Genomic DNA, 24,932 nt, shown 5'->3' with positions numbered 1-24,932 from the left:
AGAAAAGGAAAGCGAAATTCAGGAGCCAGAGGCACACCTAGTTGGGGTGGGGGCAGCCACTCTTCTCTGTTGCACTTCTTTATCTTCCGGCTTGCTTGCCTTCATCCCCACCCTCCATCCAGGCCTGCTGTGGTTACTCACCACCAGCCCACAAGACAAGATCCAGGAGTTTCTCTCAGCAGAAGAAGGCAGGGCCCTGAGTGATCAAGAGCTACAAAAGAGTCCCAGGGAGTCCAGAGCCAGCCAAGGGATAGGGTCTTGTAGGAGCCTGTTTTGATCTTGTTCCTTTTGTTTTTTAGTGGGAGGGGCTCCTGAAGACCTCCCAGGACCACTCAAAGCTCACCCAGAATACTCTTTTGGCATGGGCTGAGACAAAGGGCTGTTTGGTTCCCCCAACAAATACTCTGTAGCTCCAGATGAGACCTCCAGTCCTGCCACATGCAACGCACAGCACAGCCACTGAGGTGGGTGACAGTTCTTGTCATTAGACAGTGACACCAAGCTGGGGAGACAAGGGTGGCCTGGTTGACAGAACACCCCTTCTCCAATGTCTTCAGGCCTAGGCTAAGTATTAATGACTCTCGATTTTGTGAACTTGGACTAGTCCTATAAAGCTCTTGGGTTGTTGGGCACACTAAGATTTCATTCTTGAAAGTGTTTTAGCAGACGGTGAACATTGTTATTAACCGTGCTGTTTCACAATTGAAGACCCAGCCAGCCAAAGCCAGTCCCTTGCATACTATATACACTGGCCTAGGCCTGAGAATGGGTGTTTTCATCAACTGGTTGGGGGTATATTTGCAGTCCCGGGAAAGGGGCGCTGTCAACAGAACTTCCGAGAAAGTCTGGGGTGGCGCAGCGACAGGGTGTCCCCTGGCGGGGGATACCCTGGCCAAGCATGGGTGCGCCCTCCTCAGGCCGCTCTTGGAAGGGCCTCCGCTGAAGCCCTGGGTCCCCCGCCAACCCCTCTGTGCCCGCCCCGGCCACCTCAGGGGCGAGGCGGCCCAGCGCGTGGGAGGGGACGGCGCGCCATTGGCTTGTGAGCGGCACTAGAGGAGGGACCAGTGCGGGCCGCCAGACTCGGGCGAGCCCGGCGGCGCATGAGTCCAGCCTGCCCTGCCCTGTCCTGCCCGCCCAGCGCGGGGACGCAATGTGAGATTCTCCGGCCGGAGCGTCCGCAGGACACGCCGCCTCAGAGAGTGCAGCACCCCACGCGCTGAGAACGTAAGTCCGCTGCCCGCCGCGGCTAGCTTCGCACTTCTCCTCCGCTGCCACCGCGCCGGCCGCTGCCTGCGCAGCGCAGCTCGGGGACTCCGGGGGGCCTTAGGGAGCACGGGAGCAGCAAGCACCCTGCGCTCGCAAGCTGGGCTCCGGGACAGCTTGGCACCTGCGGGTCTGGTGGCGCCCTGGACCTCTGCTGAGCTCCCCGAAGCACCGTCCTCTGTCCTTTTTGTTCGTCCCCCAGCACTGACTCGGTTTCCCTTTCTTCCTCAGATCTCCAGTCCGCCACCTCCTTCCCCTAGGGCTGTTTATTTTGCCCTCGGCCTGCTCCAGGGCTATAGCTCTTTGATTCCAAGCAAGAGCGAGCGCGAGTGTAAAGCAGTTTCTCCTACCGCCGGGCTTGGTTCTCGGTCCCCTCCCCCCTTTCTCGCCACCGCACCCCCTCCTGCCTTTGTTTCCTGGTCCGAGGATTTCGCGGTGCAAACTTGCGAGTTTCCGGGTCCTCGCCCCCACGGGTTCGCGGGCGGAAAAGGTGGCGGGGTTCCGCTGTCCACAGGTCTGGCTGGACCTTCTGTATAGGTGCGGGGGCTGAAGAAGTCGCGGGATCCCGCCTCACAAAGTGGGGGAGTGGCGGATAGATCAGAGGCGGAAGGGGCAAGGCCGGTGACACTCTAGAGTCCCTGCTGAATAGGAGCGGGCAGAAACGTAGCTGGGCCAGACCCCAGCCCACATCGGTTAGGAGGGTTTCGCAGGTGGACCGGGGCGACCCTCTTTCCCAAGCCGCGCGGTTTGCTGTGAGGGGGCAGCGTGGGGCCATTGCCTGGCGCAGGATGGATTGGGGTCCCATGTAGTGCGCATAAAATGCTCCGCGCACCTTCTCTGGGGGCATCTAAGGACCAGACGTTTGCTTGGGGTCGCCTCTCGCCTTCTTCTTGCAGCCTAGGTGGAGCGGGCTTCTCCTCCCGCCTGTGTGGTGGAGGAGCAGGGGAGGCCTAGGACCCGCCCCACCTTGCTTCAAAGTCTGAAGCCAAAGCCTCCTCAAAGTCTCCTAGCCCGCACTTCCTGTTTCGTTTCTTTTTAGACAAACTTTCTGGATGGGGCCTGGCGGGAGTGTAGAAGTCCCTGGGTTGCAGGAACACCTACCCAGCTGTGCCTCCAATCTGGAGGCTCCTGGAGAGAGCCCGCCACCTGCAGCCGGCGGGATTGTGGTGGGTTCGTGGAAGAATCCTGAGGAATACCATCTGCCCCTTAGTGGCAGCCCCAGGCACAGTTCGAGACAAAAAACATTATTTCCCTGTTGGGTCCTTGGGAAATAAGAATATTCTTCAGATTTCTGCTGTCGCCCTGGTACAGACAGTGTCCTCTTTTAGAGTCTCCTCTGGTCTCAGTGTCCTAAGAGGTCTGGCTTCTCTTTCCATAAGTCTCTCAAGTCTAGCTGCCTCCACTCGAAGCCCCCCTGCTTTGACCTTTGCTGGCCTAGACCTCTGCCATGCCTCTCACCCCCAACTCCAAGCATTGACTTGTTGTGACAGCCCCCTCTGCTGGAGAGAGGCCTGAGGCTCCTGGCTAGGACGGGGGGTGGGGTGGGGGGGGGCTTCACCCATTATTCTTGGCTTTTCTGTGTGTTCATTTACTGCCCCAGGTATCTGTGAGTACTACACAAAAGAGTGATGGCACGAATGGCCAGCTCTGGTCCCACAGGTCCCTGCATACCTGTGGAAGCTCTTGGTGGTGCTGTGGCTTAAGCAAGGAGAGGCAAATATGTAATAGATGATTGGGCTTTAAGTAGAACGCTGAAGGCTGTCTCGGAAAGAAAGCCCGATCAGGTGAATATGTAGAGTGTTGGGACGTTGATGCCATTTTGAAGAGTGGCCAGTCCTGCAGAGTAGCCTGTGCAAAGAGCCTGAGGCAGCACCGTGCTGCTCCTGTGGAGTGGGTTGGCGAAGAGACAGGAGGCACAGGTGACAAAGGATGGGGACCCACCCCTATCTCATAGGTGAGTGAAGTGAAACTGAGAGAAGATCTGTAAGCCAGCACACCCTCTCTCCAGCCAGGAGGGGCAGCCAGGAGATGGCCATTTTGTTCTGAACCCAGGAAGGAAAGCATCACTCCGAGAAGCATTCTGTGTCCCTCCCCCAGCCACAGCAGCTGGGAACAGGGAGACAGTCACCCAGGCTGTACCTCTGCACCTGGCTCCGTCGTCATCAGTGTGCTGGTCCTGACCCAGAGACGGGACCCCTATCTTGTCTCACCCCACTTCCTTCTGATAGCCAGCCTCTTCAGAATGCCCTGTTTGTGTGGGCATGGATTCCCAGAAGGGGTTCTGCCCAGAAACTGCTTGGGTAAAGGAGGGCACCAACACCAAGCAGTTGCGTCTGCAGGTCTGAGCAGCAGCGTGGCTGAGGGCTACAAAACAAGCTATTCTGGGTTGCTCGTGTTCGTAGGCAGCTTCTAATCAGGAGAAAGGAAGTGCTGTTATTATGCCCATTTAACAGACATTTGAGGCCCAGAGAGGCACAGCTCTCTCCCAAGGCCATGCAAGTTCGTGGGGCTAGTGGGTCAGAGAATGTGAGCGTGGACCTTTTTAGGAGTGACTAGCCTCATTAACCACTGAGGAGGGAAGTCTCTGCCCAGGACTGTGATCTTTGCCCAGGGGGAAAGCTGGGCTTCAGGCCTGCTATCTAGTCTGGAGGGAAACACTGGCTGAGTGTGGAGCATGCCTTTGAGGAAACCCTCAGCTGTCCCTTCTGTGTTGTTAAGCAGCAGGGGAGGGGCCTGAGGAGGGATGGCAATGGTTGGGGAAGAGAGCTACTGCCTAGTTCACAGGATCGCCCTGGTTCTGTGGGAACTAGAAGCAAGACTGTCCTGATGTCCCTAGAGGGCACTGACTCCGTCACCAGGCCCCAGGGAGGCTGGCCCACTCAGGGTTGAAAAGGGCAGGAATTCTCCACGCTGCGTCGCGCGTCCTGTCCTTTCCAAGTGACAGCCAGACAGGAAAAGCCCTGTCAGTGACTTCTGAGTGGCCAAAGGCTGGGTGAGAAGCTGGTCCTGGCTTCTGACCTCTAGGTGAAGCATCCCCATCCCCCCACTCAGGGGTGTGGCTCCCAGACCTGAGCCCCACCCACCTTCAACCACACAGCAAGGATTGTTTATTTATTTGACCACTAAGCTCTGAAAACATATGTATCGTAAGTCAGGGCTTTTCCTCTGTCCCTCTGGAAATCAGCCACCTTCCAAAGACAGAGAACTGGTGAGAAGCTAAAATCTCCACAAAGAAGTAGGAAAGGCAAGAAAGGCTGAGCAGGGCCTAGTTTAAATGCAAATGAATGTGCTTAAATAGCTGGGGTCAGGGTTGCCTAGTCAGACCTGGGGAGGGGTGTGGGGAGGGGAGACCACACTTCCCACCCACACAGAAAAATGTCCTGACGGGCAAGCCCTGGCTTACCATGCCAGTGACATCAGCTGCCCTCCCTGAAGCGCAGTGACTGGGGCACCCTGACCTCCCAGTGGCAGGGCAAACTCTGAGGCTTCAGATCCCAGCATCAGGTTCCCGAAGGTTCGAAGAACTGGGCGTGGACTCCATAGCTTTGTCACTGGCATGGGTCTATCACTAAAGGCTTTCACTTCATGGCCTTTGTCTGATGGCTCCCCCTCTTTGTCAACTTCACCTTTCACAGCAGCTTAGTGACAAGTGAGCTGGTGAGTGGCGACAGAGAGATAGCCGCCCCTCCTCCCCACTGCTCTGTCCACCTCGGTGGCGTGCTGTAGAATAATTCCATTCTCTGGTGACTGAGGGTCTGCCCTGCTGCCTCCAGGCACTGTGCACAGTAGCATCCCTTCCAGTTCCCCAATGCTTGGGCCTGGAAGATCTCCAAAGAGACCCATACAGCAGAGGGCATTATATGTGTCATTACTGCTGCCTGTATCCTGCGACCCTTGGCTTTGTGGGTGAGGCATGGCAACCGTTTGCAGTAAATACGGTTCCTCACAGGGCAGCAGGTCTGCCTGAATCCAGGTCTGGGAATGCAAGCCTAGGGCGGGAGTGTGGTCCCTTCATTCTTGTTCCCCAGGGACAACAACCACAAGATGTCTGTCGCTTTGCCACAGGGCCCAAGCAGTTGGCTCCTAGCAGGTAGTTAGACCTCCATCTTGTCCTAGACTACACTAGAAGAGGCCACAGATACAGGCCCTGGGGCCCAGGGGCTGAGTCTTCTCTGCCTGTCTTCTGAGCAGGCCCTCCAAACTCTGAACTCTGCCTCTCATGTCTCCCCCACCCACCCCTCCCGCTTGGAGGCAGCGCTGTTCAGACCCACTTCCAGCTATTCTACAGCAAAGAGATAACAGAACAATGAGCTCCAATCTGTGGCACTAGTTCTCAGAGCCCCGCCCACACCACAGGCCCTGACCCCAAGAGAGGCCCAGTCCAGGCATGGGGGGTGGCGGGGGAGGGGAAGTGGGCTTCAGACATTGGGGACATACCAAGACTTCCAGGGGACATTGCTTTGGAAGATGGCTTGAAGCTTAGTTATGTTTGCGAGGGTGTGTGTGTGTGTGTGTGTGTGTGTGTGTGTGTGTGTGTGTGTGTGTTCAAGTTCATGGAACCTTCTATCACCAGGCGCTTGTGCACAGCTAGACACAGGCGTTCATTTCCTCCAAACCTCCACCTCTACTCCGAGATACTCTCAGGAGATGCAGTGAAAGCTCTGCTCAGGTGAACTTCAACTGTAGCTCTGCCACACCCTCCAAGCCAGGGACTCTAGAGTAAGTCAGTTGAGCCGCAGAGCTCTCACATGAAAAATGGAATGGAAATAGGCTATTGTCACAGCCGCTAATGTGAACTTCAAGGGGGTTCCCAGGCTGGATGTACTGGCAGCTGGCCACTGTCCCCAGCTCAGGCAGGCTCCTCACCAGCAAGAGGACAGGCTGCACCTGTACCTACACTGGGGAGGAAGTGGGTTTCTGGTGGAGGGGCTGTGGCTGTTATACAGGAGAAGTCACTGGAGCAGCTGTGGGTGTTCTGGGTCCCTTCTTCCCCTCCCCCTCCGAGGCCAGCAGGTTTCCTAAGCCAGCCCTCCTGGGCACAGCCTCCCTGTCGGGACAGCTCTGCAGTCCATTGGTTTCTATGGCAACCAGGCTTCCTGGGAAAGATGGGGAAGCCCTCCAGGATAGGCATGGGAGGCGTGGGGCCCCTGCCTCGTCAGGACTGCTGCCCAGGGCTGAGTCTGCCTGCGAGTTGATTAATAACACCATTTTTTTATTTTTATTTTTGCTGTCCTTTGTGGGGCACAGGCCAGGGGCCCAGCTCTTCAGCTGCATCCTTTGTGGTGAGCCACAGGACTGCTCACTAGACTCACTCTGGTTCCTTAGACAAGGACTTGGAAGCCCAGAGAGGCTAAGCAATGTCTTGAGTTCACAGGGAAGTGAAGAGAAAGAGTCCAACGTTGAATCCAAGGCTTCCTAGTCATTAAGGGTTTGTTCCTCAGTCCGGCGCCATGGCACACGCCTGGAATCCCAGTAGGGGCAGCTGAATCTCTCTGAGTTTGAAGCCACAAAGCTGCAGCATAACCAAGACTACACAAGGAAACCCTGATTCGAAAAACCAAAAACAATAACAAAGCAAAACAAACAAAAAAGAGTTTGTTCTTCTGTTGAGTGTAGTGGCGCACATTTTTAATCCCAGCACTCCGGAGGCAGAGACAGGCAGATCTCTGAGTTCCCGGCCATCCTGGTCTACAAAACTAGTTCCAGGACAGCCACAGCTACACAAAGAAACACTGTCTTTAAACAACAAATAGGGGGTTGGAGAGATGGCTCAGAGGTTAAGAGCAGTGGCTGTTCTTCTATAGGTCCTGAGTTCAATTCCCAGCAGCTACACAGTGGCTCATGACCATCTATAATGAGATCTAGTGCCCTCTTCTGGTGGGCAGACCCGTACACATGGAGACAGCAGACAGAACATCGTGTGCATAATAAATAAATAAATCTTTAAAAAAAAAAAAGAAAGAAAGAAAAACAAAAAACAAACAGAAAAAAAAATATATATAAAAGAAGGGGCACTCCCATCCTCCTTTTCTTGTCTTAAGAAACCCATGCCCTGGAGCCTGCAGCACCCCAGGAAGGTACTATCATCCAAACTATTATACTGGAGCTTCAGATGAAACCACGGGCCTAAAGACCTCACCTCTTAGAGAGAGAGCAGATTTGAAGTTAGCCCTGGGCCACCAGCTCTAATGTAGTTAGGGGCAGATCCTGCCCTATGGAGCCTTAAATTCCTGCCTATTCAAGTGTGTGCTAGGATCAAGAGGCTGCCCTTTCTCTCTCCCTGGCTGTTCCACAGAATGCAGAGTTAGGGAGGCCTGGGCTGCGAGGACAGATGCTCTGAGGAGCACAGACTCCCTGCTCTTCTGTTGGGTCAGCCTTTGGGCCTGGGAAAGGGAAATGAGGGGACATAGGTTTTAGATGACTAAGGGTCGAACCCAGGAGACCAGCCGAGCCCTGAGGAGGAGGGAGAGTAGGCCAGAGCTGCCCTGCTGAGGGCAGGGAAGAGTTTCCCACTTGGATGAGGGCTCAGGGTGACTGTCACTCTTAGGAGGATGGAGAGTTGCTGTAGATGTCTGCCTAGCAGACTGATGGGAGGCCTCTAGTCTCCACTGCTGTGAGCATGAGTGGGTGATCAGCCACCTCTTCCCTTCCACAGTCATAGTGGGGATGTGGTGGCCCTCAGAGCAGCATGCAGGAAGCTAGGCAGGCCTGAGCGACAGGGGCCTTTTCTCCTCTCCTCATCTGGATGAGGGAAGAAAGGTCAGTGGGAGGGAGGACAGACCCTACCCAGGGGAGGGCTCTTGTCTGCACGGTACCCACCTACATTCACTGGCACTTCTGCATCCCTATTGCCCTGTTTCACAGATGGAAACTGAGGCTGGGGATGCTGTCGTGGCTCTCCTAAAGCCTACAGCTCTTAAGTGGGTAGAGCCAAGATTCAAAGCCAGGTTTTCTCAAAGCCAGTGAGTGTGTGGCCAGGATTCCCAGGAATGGAGTGGGGGAGGTGCCTGCACTTACTTTTTTTTTTTCTTTTTCATTAATTTAAAAAAAAAAATCAGACCTGAAACCCTTTCTAAATAGCTTTGGTAGGAAGAGTGGGAGAGGGGAGGCCAGAGATGGGGCAAAGGAAAACAATGCCCTAACTGGGGTGCTTCCAGCCCATCAAGGAGGGACATGTTAGAACTAGTCTTGCACTGGGCACTGAGGTCTGGGTGCTTGGTCCCATGTAGGGACCGGGAAGGTGCTAATGAGACCAGCCTCCTGTCAAGAGCTACTGCCCAGGGTGTAGAGGAAGTGCTGAGGAGGGTGAGGAGGTACCTGTCCAATAGCTACCATCTTTTCTGGATCCTGTTCAAGACAGGACACTGACCGCGGACTTGATGGAGACAGTATGTTTCTTGGTGTTGTGTGAGTTAGCCCCTTCTTCCCCCACATAAGTGGGGAGACTGAGGCACACAGGCTAAGCAGCTGGCTTATAGGCCCACTTAAGCCACTGGAGATCCCAGATGTGGGCCCAGGCAGCAGAGGGCAACCCTCCTGCTGTGGTCACAGTGGTCACTTTCTGACTTCACCTCTGTCCAGGTCTTGTTTCTCCTTAGACCAGCTTGGGGTGGGGTTGAGAGTGGGTGTGGGTGGTTGCTCCCATACCGAAGATGAGAACATTAGAAATCAGAGGCAAGAAGTAATTTGCTCTAACTACTGATGACAAGCTGCCCTCTTCTCCACACCAGCTTAGCACGGGGGGGGGGGGGCCTCACTGCGCATGCCTGACCCACAGAGGGCCGCACTGAATGGGTTCTCTTCTGTGCAGGTGCCTCTCTGCACAGCATCTGTGCTCTGACCCAGCATCTCTTATTACCTCAAGGTCTTAGAAAGTTGGAGCTAAAGTCCCATTTCACAGATGAGGAAACTGAGGCTCAGGTTAATGAGATGATTCTCCCTAGGTCACAAGACTAGTGAGGGGCCCAGCAGGATTGAGTCAAACAGCCTGTCACATCTGGATTCCTGAGAAAGTTTAAGAAGACAGGGGTCCCAAAAAGTGGGGCTAAAATAGAAATGGCCCAGAGCAAGTGTTGACCGAGCATGGAGAAGCCCGGAGAGCATGTGCGTTGTGGGAGGCAGGTGATGTGCCCTGGCTGTTCACTTTGTCTACACATTTAAGCAGGCCCACTCTGGGCCATTCACCTCAGAGGTCTGGAAATGTGTGGTCCCACCAAGAGCACACAAAAGAAGGCTAGAAACAACCGGATGCTTCTCATCTGGTACAAGTGTCTCACAGTTAGTGATGGGCACTGAAAAGGAATGGGAAGATGGGTCACTGGACCGAGATGATCCGGGAAAGGCATAGTGTTTGGCTGAGGGAAGCTGGGCGGGCAGAGGTTCCCATGCTTTATGATTCTGTTTCTATGCAACATTTGGAGAAAATCTAGAAGTAACTAGGATGACAGACCCGTGGCTGCTGGAAGTGAGGACATGGGATGGCACACTGCGTTCTGGACATGTGAACCCACTGTGTCCTGACCCGGAGGTGGCAGTGACATGAATTATCTCCGAGGTCATGTCTGCGTGGGTTAAAATGAAGGGTCAGTGGGAACATGGGAAGGATGTAGTCAAGCGACTGATGCTTCTGTCCTTCGAGGAGAGGTGCCCGGGCTGAGCTCTTCACCCTTGTGTGGCCTGGCAGAGGGAGGGTTAGGGATGGTAAGGAGTGGGTGTCCAGTCTGTTTGGGTTCAGAAGAAAGTGGTGACCCGGGCTCGGGATTTGGGCCCCACCTGAAACATGTGACTGAAAGGACATTCCTGCTTCTCCTGGGGGTGTTGAGTACCTCTATGTGGGGTACAGGCAGCCTTTGCAGTCCCATCAGTGTCTCCAGCATCCCCCACCCCAATCCCACAGCTCCAGTGGTGACTTTTGCTGTCATTCTGAACAAAAGCCACAGGACCTCTTCCTAATGTATCCACGCCACGCTGGCATGCACACAGTATGTGCCTTTCCGCCATTGTATTGTCGGACAGGTTTCTTTCATTTCAAGGCTCTGGCAGGTTTGAAAAGGAACCTGGGTGATCCCTGGGGCTGGAAGACATTTGGTCAGGGACATGGCGTTGGGCAGCAGGTGGCTTGGAGGGGGGAGGACAGCTTCCCAGCTCTGCCTTGGAATGAGGATGCTATGGTTGGGAAGGAGATGCTGGTCTCCAGAGGACTCTTGGCACTGGCCGAGTCCACAGGTTGGTGGGTCATGCAGAGGGTTGGGACCCTGTTCTATTGCTCAGCAGGACTCTGGTCAGCCAGAGCCTCACCTTGGTCCCCTCCGTGCCCTGTCTCCTCTCCTAGATTGTGAAGACTGAACACAGGAGAGGCGCGCTCGCCTCAGACACCAGTGCCTGTCTCGGCATCTGGCTCACAGTACGTGCCTAGGACCGGCCTGTGGTATTTGGGGGTGGCAGGGCTAGGGCTATGGAAGGTGATGGGCAGAAGTGGGGTGGGAAAGAGGCTGTGAATGCTGATGGCAGGGAATGGGTAGGGCCTGGGCGGTGTGGCCACTACCTGAAGCCGCATTTTCTGGGCTTAATGCCTTTTTCCCTCATGACTAACCCTCTTCTTTTCTAGGTCCTAGCCAGTGGAGACTGTTTAGGAAGTAGGGCTAGCAGCAGGCCAGGTTGCTGACAGTCGGGATTGTTGGGCAGGTCCATGTGGCTAAAAGCCTAGGACTTAGGAGGCTCAGTCTAGGCTTGGGAAGATCCTTACCTCTCTGAAGTTTCCTTTGTCTCTATGACCCAGAAATCTTGTCAGTGAGATATAGCCTGGTCCAAATGCCTTTTCTAAAGCCCATACGCCTCTCTAGGGCTGACTGTGAGGCCTTGTCTAACCCAGTTACCTGGGCTGTGTCACGTCCACAGGGACCAGGCTGGCAGCATCCTCCTCAACCCATTTTACAGGAGAGGAAACTGAGGCAGCCGCAGCTCCATCTTCTCTCAGGCCCTGGGTAGGGCCTGGCCACACCGTTCTCGCCCTGCACTGGGACCTGGGGTCTGGAAGTCCAGCAGGAACGATGGCTGAGGCCAGTGTCTCCTCATGTCCCTCAGCAGAAGACAACATGGCGGCCAAACAGCCTCCTCCGCTCATGAAGAAGCACAGTCAGACAGACCTTGTGAGCCGCCTGAAGACCAGGAAGATCCTGGGCGTGGGCGGGGAGGATGACGATGGCGAAGTGCACCGCTCAAAGGTGGGCCATGCTAGGGAAAGGAACCAAGGCCCACAGAGCCTATGACTTCCGTATGCATAGACACTTATAGACATGAGTGGATTCTGCTAGCCCTGCAGGTTGTCCATGTGATTATCGACCCACTGTCCAGATGAGGAAGTGGAGACTCAGAGGGGCTAATGACTTCCTCGAGGCTATATCAGTGATGGATAGAAGCAGGTTTCCTGCCCATAGTGGGAGATCCACCATGGGCTTTCTTTCCTAACCACCTCTTTTGAAACTTCTATTGTCTGGGTACCAAGGGAAGCAGGAAAGGTTGGCACCTGAGTGTGAGGGGGCCTCTGTTTTAGTCAGAGGTGCTCTGATGGGCCCCAAGTGTGTATGGGTGCCGAGAGGAAGGTGGGTGGGTGGGTGGGATGCTGAAGGCTGCCTTTCCTGATGCCTCTGACTTGTATGTCCACAGATCAGCCAGGTCTTGGGCAACGAGATCAAGTTTGCTGTGCGAGAGCCTCTGGGGCTCAGGTGAGCAGCAGGTCTTGTTTCGATAGGTTTTGGTGTCCCGGGTATGTGTTAGGTCCTCTATTCCCGGGGCTTGCTCTGGTTTCCATCCACACTGTTCATTGCCTCCCTCAAATAGCCCTGCATGTGTGGCCTGCACAGAGCGATCCCTGGGGTCTGGGTTGAGAACGGAGGTGGGGTGGGGTGGGGAGGGGGTCACGGTGAGTGAGGCTGTAACTTTTCCTCTCTGCACCTCCCCAGGGTCTGGCAGTTTCTTTCTGCTATGTTGTTCTCCAGTGTGGCCATCATGGTGAGTCCTCTGCATGCCAGTCCAAGCTACAAGCAGGTCGGGTGCTTGTCAGCGGGTGGCACCTCAGACTAAGAACTAGAGGTGGTTGGATGTGGCCCTGGTCCTTCCCTCAGCTTCTCTTCCACCCCACCACTAGCTGTTGCTGTCTCTTCACTGAGGCTCATCCTTCAGAGTCTCTGCTAGCTCCAGGGCTGACACCTCTGTCCCTCACCAGTGTGCTGTGCCCCAAAGCAACCAGCATCTCATGCTTTGGGCTCTGGGAACCCCAGGTAGGGGGACAATCAAGTTCTTCCCTGGGGACCCTGGCTATGTTCTTGGAGGAAGGAGGTCCCCGGCGTTCATCTCAGCTTATAGCTAACCTTGCGCTCCTCTACTGTGCTCCACAGGCCCTGGCCCTTCCTGACCAGCTCTACGATGCAGTTTTTGATGGGGCTGAGGTGACAAGCAAGACCCCCATCCGCCTCTATGGTGGTGCCCTTCTTAGTGAGTACCGCTGGCTACATCTGGACCCTTGGGGACCCCGGAAGAGCCTCCCCCTTCATTCTCCAGCAGGCTGGTAGCTTCGGGCCCCTTCATCTTGCTGAGCATGTGCTGCCACCTTGTGGCTTTTGTTGGAATGCATGTGGTTGGTTGGGACAAGGGCTGATTGCTGAAAGCTCACTCACTGCCTTAGCTGAATGAAGCTCAGGTCCTGACCATCAGGGTCTCATGGCCTAGAGGAGAGGTTAGATTCTCAGCACGGTGTCCTCAAGACTTTATCCCCCAAGGCATTTGGTCCTTTTGGTTTCCTCTCTGATCTGAGGGCAGAACAGATGATAGGAAGGCGAAGTATAGTTTTGAAGTTCAACAGAAATGACATCACTCCCCTCCCTAAAACATTATATGGTTTACCACCATGTGCATTTATGCCTGGCAGTCCAGGTCCTGTGTGGGATCTGGGCGCCTCAATGGATCCAGCCTCTCTTTCCATACCTGTTCGCTCTGTGTTGTATATTGGGTCTCAGTGGTACCCACACTGAATGATGCCCGTTCCTCAGTTTCAGAAGGCCACTGGGCCTTTGCCTATGCACTTTCTCCAGTCTTATGCCAGTTGGACCTGGGACCTGCTTGCTCCAAGCAAGGCAGTGGTGGTGGAGGTGGACCATTAGGGTGGCTGTCATTAACTGAGCAAACACTGGGCACTTCTCTGGTGTCCAGAGATCAGACCCTGAGGGGTAAGCCGCAATGGCTGGTATTCCACTAAAATCAAAGCCTATTCTGCTTTCCCAGGTAAATTCCTTAGGGTAAGTTCTTCCTTGCCACAAGTTTTCTGTCTCCAGGGGCACCGTTAGGGACACTAAGTTGTTGGCCCAGGTAACTGAGTTTCTAGATTTCTTCACACAGGATCATAAGGACAGGGATAGCTTGGGGCTGGAGGCCCCATTGCCTCATTGTATAGATAGATACCCCAGGAAGGAGAGCACCTGGCTTGTGTTAGATAGTTCTTCAGCAACGATGTGGGCAGCTAGCTAGGTCTGCAGAGATGAGGACTTGAAGAAGGACAGTTTGATCTGAGGAGTGGGTGTTGTGGAATATGGAGCTTCAGACCCCTGGGCTGGGGGTGCTCAGACCGACCCTGTGCTCCACCCCAACAGGCATCTCCCTGATCATGTGGAACGCACTGTACACAGCCGAGAAGGTCATCATCCGCTGGACTCTGCTCACGGAAGCTTGCTACTTCGGCGTGCAGTCCTTGGGTGAGTGGTGTAGGGTAGGAAGGCTGACAAGGTATAGGAGGAAGGGGCCCTGAAACACACACCAGTGTCCAGAACGCACAGCGGCTCCCTCCCACCACCCGCTGACACTCAGGGTTGTGCACTGCTGGGCACCTGCCACTTGGGGGCAGCAGACCAGAGCTACTGTCAGCAGGAACTGCATGGTGTTGAGCTCCAGAAGTTCAGCTCAGCACTCTGCAGGCATAGCGGAGGGTGTTCAGTGTACATAGCACCCATGGTAGGGGGGACTTGAGCACATGTCTGCTCCTGACCTCTTGCTCCCCCCAACTTCCTTCACAGTTGTCACTGCCACACTTGCTGAGACGGGCCTCATGTCCCTAGGGACCCTGCTGCTCCTGGCCAGCCGCCTCCTCTTTGTCATTGTCAGCATCTACTACTATTACCAAGTCGGCCGGAAACCGAAGAAAGTGTAGCGGGCTGGGACCTGCCTGGGCCTGGACCTGGGCCAGAGTGGCTGGGGACTTCACTGTGGGCCCCAGGCAGGCCTGCAGGCGGGCAGGGTGCACACACCTTCCTTCCCACCCAGGCACTCTCTGGAGTCAGCTTAGACCTCCTGGGCTTCTAGGAGTGACTAGTCAGGCTGGGGCCTCTGCACCCCACTCCTCACCCATACAGGGACAACTCCTTGTCCTGGCTTTTTTTGGCCTCTAGACTCTAACAGACACAGTCTAGAGTAGAGTCCTGGGGTCTGGGCTGAGGCAAGGCAAGTTCCTCTGTCAAGAAGTCCTTTTCGGTTGTGCCAGCCCCAGCAGCAGGTTTCAGCTCCTCCCCATCGAGAAACACACACACACACACACACACACACACACACACACACACACACACACGAGTTTCTAGAGCCCCTAATGAGGTCATCTAGCAAGGGGATTGGCTGCCTCCCTTGGGCCAAGGGCCTCACCCCCAGCCTGCACACCTGACCCTCTCTTTGGCCTGCTATAGGGTGTTCTGATACTCTGGCTGGATGCCTGCACCCCAGAACCCCAGAATCCCTTCCCAACAAGACAGGTTAGATAATATACCATAGGTCCTGACAGGCCCCGGTACTGGCTGTTCATAGGCCCCTAGTGCATGAGGAATTCTGAGGGGAAGCAAAGCAGGGACATTTCCTTGGCATGGCCTCCAAGGCCTGCATGGCTATACCTAGCTCAGTGCCTCCTCCAGATACCCTCCAGAGGCTTTCCCCAGGGCCTGGGGGTAAAGCCTACAGCTCCTCAAATGCTACAATGGAAGGAGACAGAAGTGGGTCTGGCCTCCCTTAGCACCCTGATAGTGGGTCTCTATAGCTGAAGACACACCCCTGGTGCCACCAGCCTGTGTGGCTCCTCCCCTTCATCCCAGCCCCCAGCACTCTCCTTCCTTTTAGCAGCAAGCACACTAAATAAGAGATGTGGCCTGAGGCCTATCTCTGTCCCCCATGCCTGGGGAACGTTTCTCTGGCGTACCTCGGCTCACAGCCTCCCTGAGCTGGGTTGGCCCTGCAGCCAGCTGCCCCATGACAATGGCCTTTGCCCAGTGAAGGGGACTCCAGGGACGTTTCAGTGGAAGACATGCCAAGTGGTAGCCCAGGCTGCTTCTGTAGCCCTGATCTGGCAGAGTGGGGGAGGACCTGTGCTTTCAAGAAGGGGCCCACTGTGTGCACCTGCCTCCTGTTGCTGGCTGCGTGCCGATCCGGTCTCGCAGTCTCACCTCTTGACTCAGCACAGGCCCAGACACTGCCACCAGACAGAGTCCCAAGGGAGGTAGTCATGGGAGTGGAAGATGCCAGCCATGCTCAGCCTGCAGGGACATCTGCCAGTCTTCCCTTCAGCACCAGAAGGGTGCTGGCCAGGTCACCTGGTTAAACCGCTGTGACACCTTCAGATGGGGTGGGGTCAAGGCCAAAGCAAGGTTAGCATACAGACACCTGTGGCCTCCATGGGACACTAAGCTTGGAAGGAGGCAGCGATGGAGACAGGAACCCCATGCTGAACTCGAGCTCAGGGTGCCCTGGCTGATCCCCAGCTCCTCTTGTCATGCTTCTGCCTTGGCCCTCAAGACCACCTCTGTCATGGTCACTATTTATTCCTCAGTCCTTTCTCCTTTTGTAAGAAACGGTCACAAAAGAAAACAGTGCGAAACAATCTGTGTGGTGTCCTGTTTTATATTACAAAATTTTTTTGATATAGAATATAAAAATGAGGGACTTGGGAGATACAATGATAAATTAGCTCTGTTTCCTACTGCAAGGGACATTTACAGATTCCAAAATAGACTTTAACATATGATGCACTCGTGTGTGTGTGTGTGTGTGTGTGTGTGTGTGTGTGTGTGTGTGTGTGTGTGTGACAGGGTTCCTGGAGTAGTAGTGCTGGGTTCAACCTGGGTAGGCAGGGGCTTGGGGTAGGGTGAGTGCCATGGGCCACAGACCCAGTCTTTGCTCCCTGTAGAATACTGGTGTCCCTTAGGCAAGTGGTTCTGGGACAGGCAGGGGATGTTCTGCTCACTACTGGGTGAGGGTCATAGGGCATCTCAGGTGAGGCTGTTGATCCTGTGGTGAGAAGTGAAGGGACGGTTTCCTCCCTCCCCCCTTCCTCCTCCCTTACCCTCTCCTCCCCTCTGGAAGTATACAAAGCAGCCTACCAAGTTCCAGTAGGGTGACCTAAGACACCTTTGTAGATGGCTACCAGTAACCTTACAGAGGATGAAGACTGTCTGCCTCTGGTTCCATGAGAGTGTTGCCTGAGGAGTTGGATCCACAGCTGGGTTGAAATCTGGACTAGCTTGGATCTCTTCAACATGTGTATGGAAAGTTCTGGTGAGAGTCTCTGACAGCCTGGCCTAGCTTTGGGCAGCAGCCCCTGTGGTTGGCGTCTGTCCTCAGCCAAGCCGCTTCCAATCACTCTCAGTTGAACTATTTGCCTTCCTAGACTGTTGGGGCCCAGTATGTGGTGAGTCAGAGCCTGAGTCCTCTTAGTCTGGCCTGGGATCCAGCAGTGGGGCCCCCTGGCCTGAGGACTCAGCCTCTAGGGGACTCATGGATTCATTCATGGGGATGCTATGTAAGCTGTCATAAAGACAACTCCCAGGAAGGACAGTATAGACGAGGAGAAAATGAAGAGGATAGGAAAGAAATGGGAGGAGGGTCCCCTTGAACCCAGACAGCAGCACAGAGTGGCAGGGGAGCCCTGGGCTCTAGGCTATAGCTATGGTTCCCAGGTGGCAGGAAGGTAGAGGGAAGCTGGGGTTAGATCAGCCTCTTCCATCTGAGAGAGAGCAGGCATAGGAGCTGTTCCTTCCACCACTGCTCCCCTTCTGTGCCCATGGCAGACATAATTAATCAAACTTGAGATCCTGACAGACAACACTAATGGATTGAACACAGTCCTGGCAGGCTTTTTGTAAACAGTTGCTAATCTAGTCTGAGTGTGTGTGTGTGTGTGTGTGTGTGTGTGTGTGTGTGTGTGTTGGTTGTGAACCTGTGAGTCTGGGTCTGGGAGAATAACAGAGGCTAGAGAGAACAACAAAATGTCATATGTACAGCAAAAGGACAGAAAGTGTGTCAGTAGGAATGGCTGAGAGGCTGTGGGGTTCTTAAGTTTGCAGACAAGAGGCATGACCTTAACCTCTAGGTCATAGGTCAAGGAGAGCGGGTGAAGGGAATACATGTACAGAAGCAGAGGAAAATGGGAACTCTTTCTGTGTGTTGAGGTGATGGTGATGTCAGAGCATCTGAAGGCAGGAGGCTGCATTGGGAGGTAGTGAGCTCCATATGTGGAGGTATGCAAGGGGTGAATTCTTGGCAGGGACCTTGAAGAACACATTCAAGCCTCAACTCTGGGTAGAAAGAAGTGAATGATACTGGAAAGGGGTGTCTTCTGCCCGGGAGAACAGGGAGAGGGTATGGCCCCCAGGGACAGGTGATGTATCACAGTAGGATCTGTGACAGAGGTACAAACGGGACAGAGTGGACGCAGTACAGACTTTTCTCAGCTGTAGAACTTGGGGCGAGCAATTCCTGTCCAGTTTACATTGGATGGAGTCCTGGCTGGAGTGACAGCAGCCTGAGGATGGCCTTGTCATGCACATGCTGTGTGACTGTGGACAGGCCACTGCCCTTTCCTGGACAGTGGAGGCTTTGATCCAAGAGGCGAGGAAACGAAAGACAGCTGCCTTCAGATCCAGTGTCCACACACAGCTACCCTCATCCATGCAGGAGCTGGGGCAGCTTCACCCTGCCTCCAGCAGGTGCTGCTGCAGAGTCTGTCCTAATGTAGTGAAAAGTGCATCTCCTTGGGGCCTGAGCTTTGGCTCCTTCTCCAGGGTGTGTTTCTGTCTCCTGATTGCTCAGATCCTGGAAATGCTAAGAGAAGGGATCCTCGGCCAGGGGACACTCCAATCTGAGGCTGGTAATCCTTTGGTCCCAGGCCAGCCCTAGGTCCTTGTCAAGCCCATGGCCCTTGCCTTGGAGCTGAAGTGAGGCCCCTTCAGTTCATGTCTTTCTCATGCTGTTTTGTTTTTCTTAAAAATTAGCCCTATGCTCCTGGCCATCTGGGCTGGTCTCCTCCCCTGGGGCCAGAGGACAGGGAAGGGAAGGGCTGGCTGCTGGGCAGTGGTGGGCTGGGTGTCTTCAGGCCACGGCCTACTGGATGCCCCGGAAGAGGCACATGGCAAAGATCATGAGGAAGAGCTGCAGAGAGAAGAAGAAGGTGATCCAGAGTAAGGTAGGGTGCGTGTCGTGGTGCCACCCAGCACGCTTCCTGTGAGGATTCTTGACCCCTCCCAGGGCAAGCATCTGGAAGAAGGGGGCTTTGGAAAGCAAACGGTCTGTTTTGAACAGCTCAAATCTCTTTCTTGGGTCAGCAGAGACTTTAAGCAAAGCACAACCCTTCTTGGGGGCACTTAGCATGTAAAGTAGGCTTCTAAGTGTTGTGTCAGCAGCCTTCCTACCAACAGGAAATGAGGGAGAGAGAGGTCATACAACCTGACTCAGGGCACAGGGCTTCAGTGGGGGTAGCCCAGCTTGAGCAGAGACACACGCCCCTCAGAGCCCTTGCTTTTAGCCCTGCACTCCCAGCCAGCCCACAGGAAGCTGCATGAGGTTTGCAGAGGTTACCCGACCCTTGATCTGTGGCTGCAGAGAGGAAAGGCTATGTGCACTGGACACATTCTTGAAAGTTGCCCAGCCTCAGGAAGATCTCTGTGTGCCTCTTGTCGGTTTTAGCTCCCACAGGACACTTTGTTCACTTCCAGAAATGCTGGCGCATACAGCACGGGCTCAATATATGCTTGTGGAACTAATGAATGATGCCTCCTTGTTCCCTGTGGCTTACACAGAACTGTTATCCACAGAGGACACTGCACAAGGGCATATCAGGGTGCCAGAGCATCCTTGAAGGGGGCCCTGAAGAGCAGGTGGCCAGGGCTGAGCGTCAAGCTGCCTGGCTTCAACTACTCCAACTTGTATTAACTGGGTAGGGCCTGGAGATAAGAAGGGACGGCTGAAGCACCACCTAGTGGTAGATCAAAGGTACCCACTCTGGGGCTCTGGGATGAAGGGTACTAAAGCTCAGTTGTTAAGTTAAAAAAAAAAAAAAACAACAACAACAACAAAAAACCCCCTCTGAACATTTGCAAAGAAAGGTAGGGCCAGGGCCTCATCAAGAAGGCCCCCAACTGTCAAGGAAGCTCACACACCACAAAGTGCACTTGCACTACAGAGCTGGGGTGAGGTAGAGTGCCTCTCAGGGCCTGGGTGCTCTCGTTCTGGGATAGGCACGGATTTGTAGCTTCAGGCCACAAGAATGATTCCAGCAGCAGCCATTTGCATCAGTCGGCAGCCACGGATCTGAGAAGGAAGCTGGGAGTACAGGCCCTGGGGGCTTCCTCCCAGGGTCCCCCACTCACCTCAATAGCCAGTATCCCAATGGCAAAGGCTCCAGCTAGGTAGACGTAGGTTTCAAAGGTGTTGAGGATCACCGTGTAACAGCCCTAGACAGGAAAGGCCAGAGATGAAGGTGCAATCTGCAGTCAGGACCATTGTTGGCACTGAAATCCTGGCATGTGGCCCCGGGGCTCAGCAGGCTGGCATTTTCATATATTTTAAAAAAGATTTTTAAATTTTTATTATGTATACAGTATTGTACCTGCATGTACACCCGCATGCCAGAAGGGGGCACCAGGTCTCATTATAGATGGTCGTGAGCCACCGTGTGGTTGCTGGGAATTGAACTCAGGACCTCTGGAAGAACAGACAGTGCTTAGTCTCTGAGCCATCTCTCCAGCCAGCATTTTCATATTGATGTGGGGAGGAGGGAGCGTCAGATCATTGACAGGATTGTTGTGACAATTTTGGCATGTTGGTTTCTTTAAAAACACAGAAATGTTATAAGAATGTGTTTTTGTTTCAATCCCAGGTGTGGGGATACGGGGCTGCTTCAGCTATTCATAGCAGCTGACTATGGTTGCCTCGTGCTCTAGCAGAGGTGGGGTTTTTTGCAGCTGCAGATAGTTTCTGTGTGTGACATTTGGAATTCTGGGAACTTTTCAGAGGCTACATAAATGCCAGGGCCCCTGAACCAGTATGTCTGAGCAAGCAGACACTGGGACCTGAGCAAGGACAGTGGCCAGATGGGAGTCAGGGTGTCTTCCAAGTGGAGACAGATGAGGAACAAGCAAAGGGGACCTGTTTTCCCTGGAGCCCTGTCGAGTAGGTGGACAGACTCTGCCCAGACATACAGAGACCTGACCTAGCACGAGTGACCTGAGCAGAGCAGAAGGTTGGCTGGTGGAAACTCCTCAGGGACAAGGCATGAGTGGGTAGAGCAGACAGTGCCTAGCTATGCTCAGCATCCCTCTTCTAGGGACTCACTAGGCTCCATGTGCCTTGCATCATTTGGTCCTCGGTGCAGCCCCTAGTGAGAAGTGGCTTATCTGTGGTTCAACCAAGAGAAAGCAGGTGGATGGCTCACTAGAGGTTGCATGCGCATGCACACACACACACACACACACACACACACACACACACACACACACAGCAAGAGGGGAAGGTCATATTCGGGGAGAGTGACTGGGGATCCCTTTCCCTCTATATGGAGAGATGGGAACTGTATTTCAGAAACGCTTGTCCCTCAGGTGGCCAAGCCCCTCAATCAGAGCCTGCAACTGGCCATGCCCAGGGTATCACCCTATGATGGGGTACCCTTTTCTGGCACAGGGACAGAGCATCGCTCTCTAGATGCCTGTCATAGTACCTACTCTCCAATGTTCCGAGAAGGAATGCTCTCCACCCCAGCTCCTGCTCAGCCACCCCGAAACCAACCAAATAGAGAGGTTCAGCTGGCTCAGGACTGGGGCAGGAGCTGAGAAGCTTCTCCAAGGCTGGCTAATAGCATCTGAAGGACAGGAACCTGGTTGTAGGACTCTGTCCCAACCTCACCCAACTCCCAAGACCACAGCAGCTGGGCAGTGACACCTACATTCTCATCACTAGAGTGCCCTTCCTAAGTTCCAGGATGAGTGCCCTACTGCCCCTGGGACCTCTGCCTGGTTATCTCAAAGGTACTGCATTCTCAACGTTCTCCAAACCTCACACATAATGTCTCCCAACCTAGAAAGCATAGAAACACTCTTGTCACATGCCTGTACCTGCACTGACACCCGCTACAAGCGCAGTAAATCACCTCACCATCGCTCCATTCCGTCCCACCCTCCTTCCTCCTGGGGACCGCTGTTCATGCAGAACTGTCTTGAATTCCCAGCCCCAGAGAAGCCAGAGTGACAACCCAGCCACTTTCTCCCTATCCCTGAGGGAACTCCACACTTCTAGCTCTCTGGCTTGTGCCAGACACAAATGTGTCCTGGGCTCTGTGGGAGGCAGTTCTGGAGAGAACCCAACTGGAGATGGTCCCCCGGTGGAGGCTCTTAACTGAAAATATGGCTCAGAGGGGATGGAGTGGGAGAGAACCAGCCCTGCCTGTTAGTTTCACTGAGCCTGGAGAGGCTCTGTGGTGGAGAATCAATATGGCTGTGTGGTCCTTAGTGCAGGAGACAGCAGGAGTATGCTCATGGGGGAAGTATCTTGCAGGAGAAAGTTCAGGACTGGGGGCAGAGGGGTCTTGAGAAGCTTCTCCGAGGCTGGCTAGCAGCATTTGTAGGACAAGAATCTGCTCATAGGACTCTCTCCCGACTCCACACAACTCCGGAGCCCTCAGCAGCTCCTTCAGTGAGAGAAGGGTGGTCTGGCTCCTTCTTTGTAGAGCTGCCACCTCGGGGCTCGCTGTCCTCAGCAAGGTCCTGAGTGGCCGGATTCTGGCTGAAGTAGGGGGTGTAACACTTTCTCATAAGGGTGTGACTCAACTTCCTGCACGTTTCCCTCTGGCTAAATGTGTGATTCCAGGGTCTTTGAGAGACAGCAGGAGAATCAAGGCTTCTGGCGTACACTCCTGGGTTGTGGTGGGTGTTTCTTCCCCAGCATAGGGGTAACTGAACAAGGAGGCCTCGGGTCGGCAGGCTTGGCTTTCAGTAGACAGGTGACAGCCTTGGCCTGTCAGCAACGGAAGTGTGGGACTCCCCACATCCTTCTATGCTTCCCAAATACTATTTGCTCTTCACATAGGTCCCTGTGCTCCACCCTTCCAGTGGCCTGCTCTCTCCATAGTATGCACATCCCAATGCACCTCCATGTTTATGTCTGTCTCTCTCCCCGGGGTGGGAAAGCAGGATGTGTGAGAGAGAGGCACTGAGCTCTGGCCTATCTCGGGGAAGGCACCAGGACAGGAGCTGAGTTCTGGTGTCAAGCTGAGGTCATGGGGTCAGGCAGGTCTCAGCCCAGTGATCCCATCCTTTGGGACTCTGAGAACTTTAAGGTCCAGCCCATGCATGCTCCAGGACTTCCTCCAGTTGATTTTCACTCTCACAACCACCACTGTAGGCAAGGCTCACTTTTATTCACTGGCTCACCCTCTACCATCTCTCCCTAGACTAAGAGCCCCGTGGGAGCTGGGTCTTGTCTCCTGTGCACCATCAGCTTTCAAGTATTTTGAATTCTCCCAGAAGTCTGACCAAGGAAGAAGCCTGGGTGTGATTCTTATCTTCCTCTCTGTCTTCCCTGCCCATCTTCTCTCTCTCTCTCTCTCTCTCTCTCTCTCTCTCTCTCTCTCTCTCTCTCTCTCTCTCTCTCTCTCTCTCTCCCTCTTTTGGTGGGCGCAGGGGGTGCGGCAGCAGGGCAGAGTCTCTGACCAGAGGGAAGGAGGGGACCAAGGATGAAGTGGTGCTGAGCTCCTTGTTGTGAGAGACAAGGCCGGGACTTTTGTTTTAGGGTCAGGTCAGTGAAAGTCTGCTCCCCTGGGATCAAGGCGTGTCCTCTATTTGGCCAGGGTAAGCTGCCTCATAAATACAGTATATGTCTAAGAGCCCCACTCTCCAACTTTTATGAGAAGCTTGGAAAACTCATCCTGAAGCTGTAGACCAAATTCTCACACCAGTCTAAAACCCAGCTCATATCCCCTGTTAGTGTGATCCTCTCCCTACGTCTTTGGGTCTCAGAGGCATGGGTAGAGAAGCCTGTGTCACAGCCAGAACTGTTTACAAAGCTCCCCGGCTACCTTCAGACCTTCTGGGCAGACACCAGTTCCCCGAGTTGTGCCCATATTTGTGGAATGTCTCCCTTCCTGGGAATCATACCTGCTTGTTTATGAACGGATTCCTCCCCAGCTGGCACTCCTCCTTGCTCAGTAGCACCCCGTCCCGAGTCTGGGGTTCCCTCCGACAGCAGGCCTTGGGGATTTCCTCACCATCCGGCGTCAGCATCCGAAACACAGAGGCCACCTTGAAGTCTTCAGGTCCGTTGACCCCACAGCAGCCAAACTAGGAGAGAGACGGATGTGGGAGCTAGAGCAGGACCAGATGGGGGATGCCAGCCTCTGCCAGGGCCCAGTATCCTCTGCCCTCTGTGATGATGACCTATGTCCCTGAGCTTCAGGGTCCTCCTGTACCTAACCAGTGCTTGGTAAGCAGTGCACATATAGTTGCTGTGATTTTATATTATGCTATGTCAATTATTATCTTTACTTCGTCATGTGTGTATTTGTTCATGTGTGAATATATGTGTGTGTGTTGTAGGGGCTTTTGTACACATTCATGGAGGCCAGAGGTCAATCTCAGATGCCACTCTTCAGGTGTTATCCATCTTAATTTTTGAGACAGGGGCTCTTACTGAGACTTGGGGCTTGTAGATTAGGCGAGGCTGCCTGGGCAGTGAGCCCCAGAGATTTACTTGTCTCCACACTCCCAGTGTTGGGATTATAGGCGCATGTCATCATGCCTGGATTTTTACATGGGTGCTGGGGGTGAAACTCAGTTCCTCATAATTGCACAGCAAGCACTTTACTGACTCAACCATCTCTCCAGACCCTGTACTGATTATTATTAGCATCAATAACAATGGCTATTGCTTGAGGACCTATGCCAGGGTCAGTCAATAGGTTTTGTAGAGAGTCAGGGCTGTGATCCACTAGCCATGACATCTGTGCAAATGATGATTCACAGACCAAGGGTGATCAGTGATTCTTGGTTGATTGTTGATGCCTGACACAGGCAAGGGACTAGGAGGAGGCTCTAGAGGTCAGGCTTTTCTAGGACAACAGTATGGCATTGAGTATTCATAGCATCCCAGGATGGCATGGAGGAGGGGCACTCACTGTGATCATGACTGAATTCCAGGTGGCAGAGAACACGTCCGTGTCATTATTGCCCTGGTAGTGCTTGGTAAGCTCCTTGGTGAAGAACTCTCGAGTGAGCTGGAGACGGAGGAGAGAATGCTGAATCCCCTCAGCCTGGCCTCCCAGGGGATACTAAGCTGTCCATTTGGGGCAGGCAACCCCTTCCCAAGGCTTGGGACCTTGCTGT

The 24,932-nt window shown here is 54.1% G+C and overlaps 2 protein-coding genes across 7 annotated transcripts in view; one reads left to right on the top strand and one right to left on the bottom strand.

Annotated features, from left to right (window-relative positions):
- Positions 1–1,040: 1,040 nt before the first annotated feature.
- TP53I11 (tumor protein p53 inducible protein 11) lies at positions 1,041–16,168 on the top strand. Of its 4 annotated transcripts, none has more exons than XM_084777653.1 (8): positions 1,041–1,224; positions 10,595–10,666; positions 11,161–11,486; positions 11,929–11,987; positions 12,225–12,273; positions 12,660–12,756; positions 13,908–14,009; positions 14,328–16,168. In XM_084777653.1, exons 3-8 carry the CDS (start codon positions 11,313–11,315, stop codon positions 14,459–14,461), a joined length of 615 nt encoding a protein of 204 aa, XP_084633779.1. In that variant the 5' UTR covers positions 1,041–1,224; positions 10,595–10,666; positions 11,161–11,312; the 3' UTR covers positions 14,462–16,168. The 4 variants fall into 4 exon arrangements, with proteins under 4 accessions (XP_084633779.1, XP_084633781.1, XP_084633780.1 ...); XM_084777655.1 differs by having other exon boundaries at positions 1,042–1,224; positions 11,350–11,486; XM_084777654.1 differs by having other exon boundaries at positions 1,042–1,224; positions 11,347–11,486.
- TSPAN18 (tetraspanin 18) overlaps positions 16,169–24,932 on the bottom strand; it is a 137,216-nt gene continuing 128,452 nt past the window's right edge. For all 3 annotated transcript variants that reach the window (XM_084777649.1, XM_084777651.1, XM_084777650.1), the window contains 4 exons: positions 24,725–24,823; positions 23,709–23,891; positions 19,932–20,015; positions 16,169–18,714 (listed from right to left, as the gene is read on the bottom strand). In XM_084777649.1, coding sequence (XP_084633775.1) covers positions 18,667–18,714; positions 19,932–20,015; positions 23,709–23,891; positions 24,725–24,823 — 414 coding nt within the window. In that variant the 3' untranslated portion in view covers positions 16,169–18,666. The remainder of the gene's footprint in view (positions 18,715–19,931; positions 20,016–23,708; positions 23,892–24,724; positions 24,824–24,932) is intronic.

This window comes from Acomys minous, assembly GCF_964271855.1.
Source record: "Acomys minous genome assembly, chromosome: 3".
Lineage (NCBI taxonomy): Eukaryota > Metazoa > Chordata > Mammalia > Rodentia > Muridae > Acomys > Acomys minous.
Note: the sequence above shows the minus strand (reverse complement) of the source record. Positions and strands in the feature narration are given on the sequence as shown.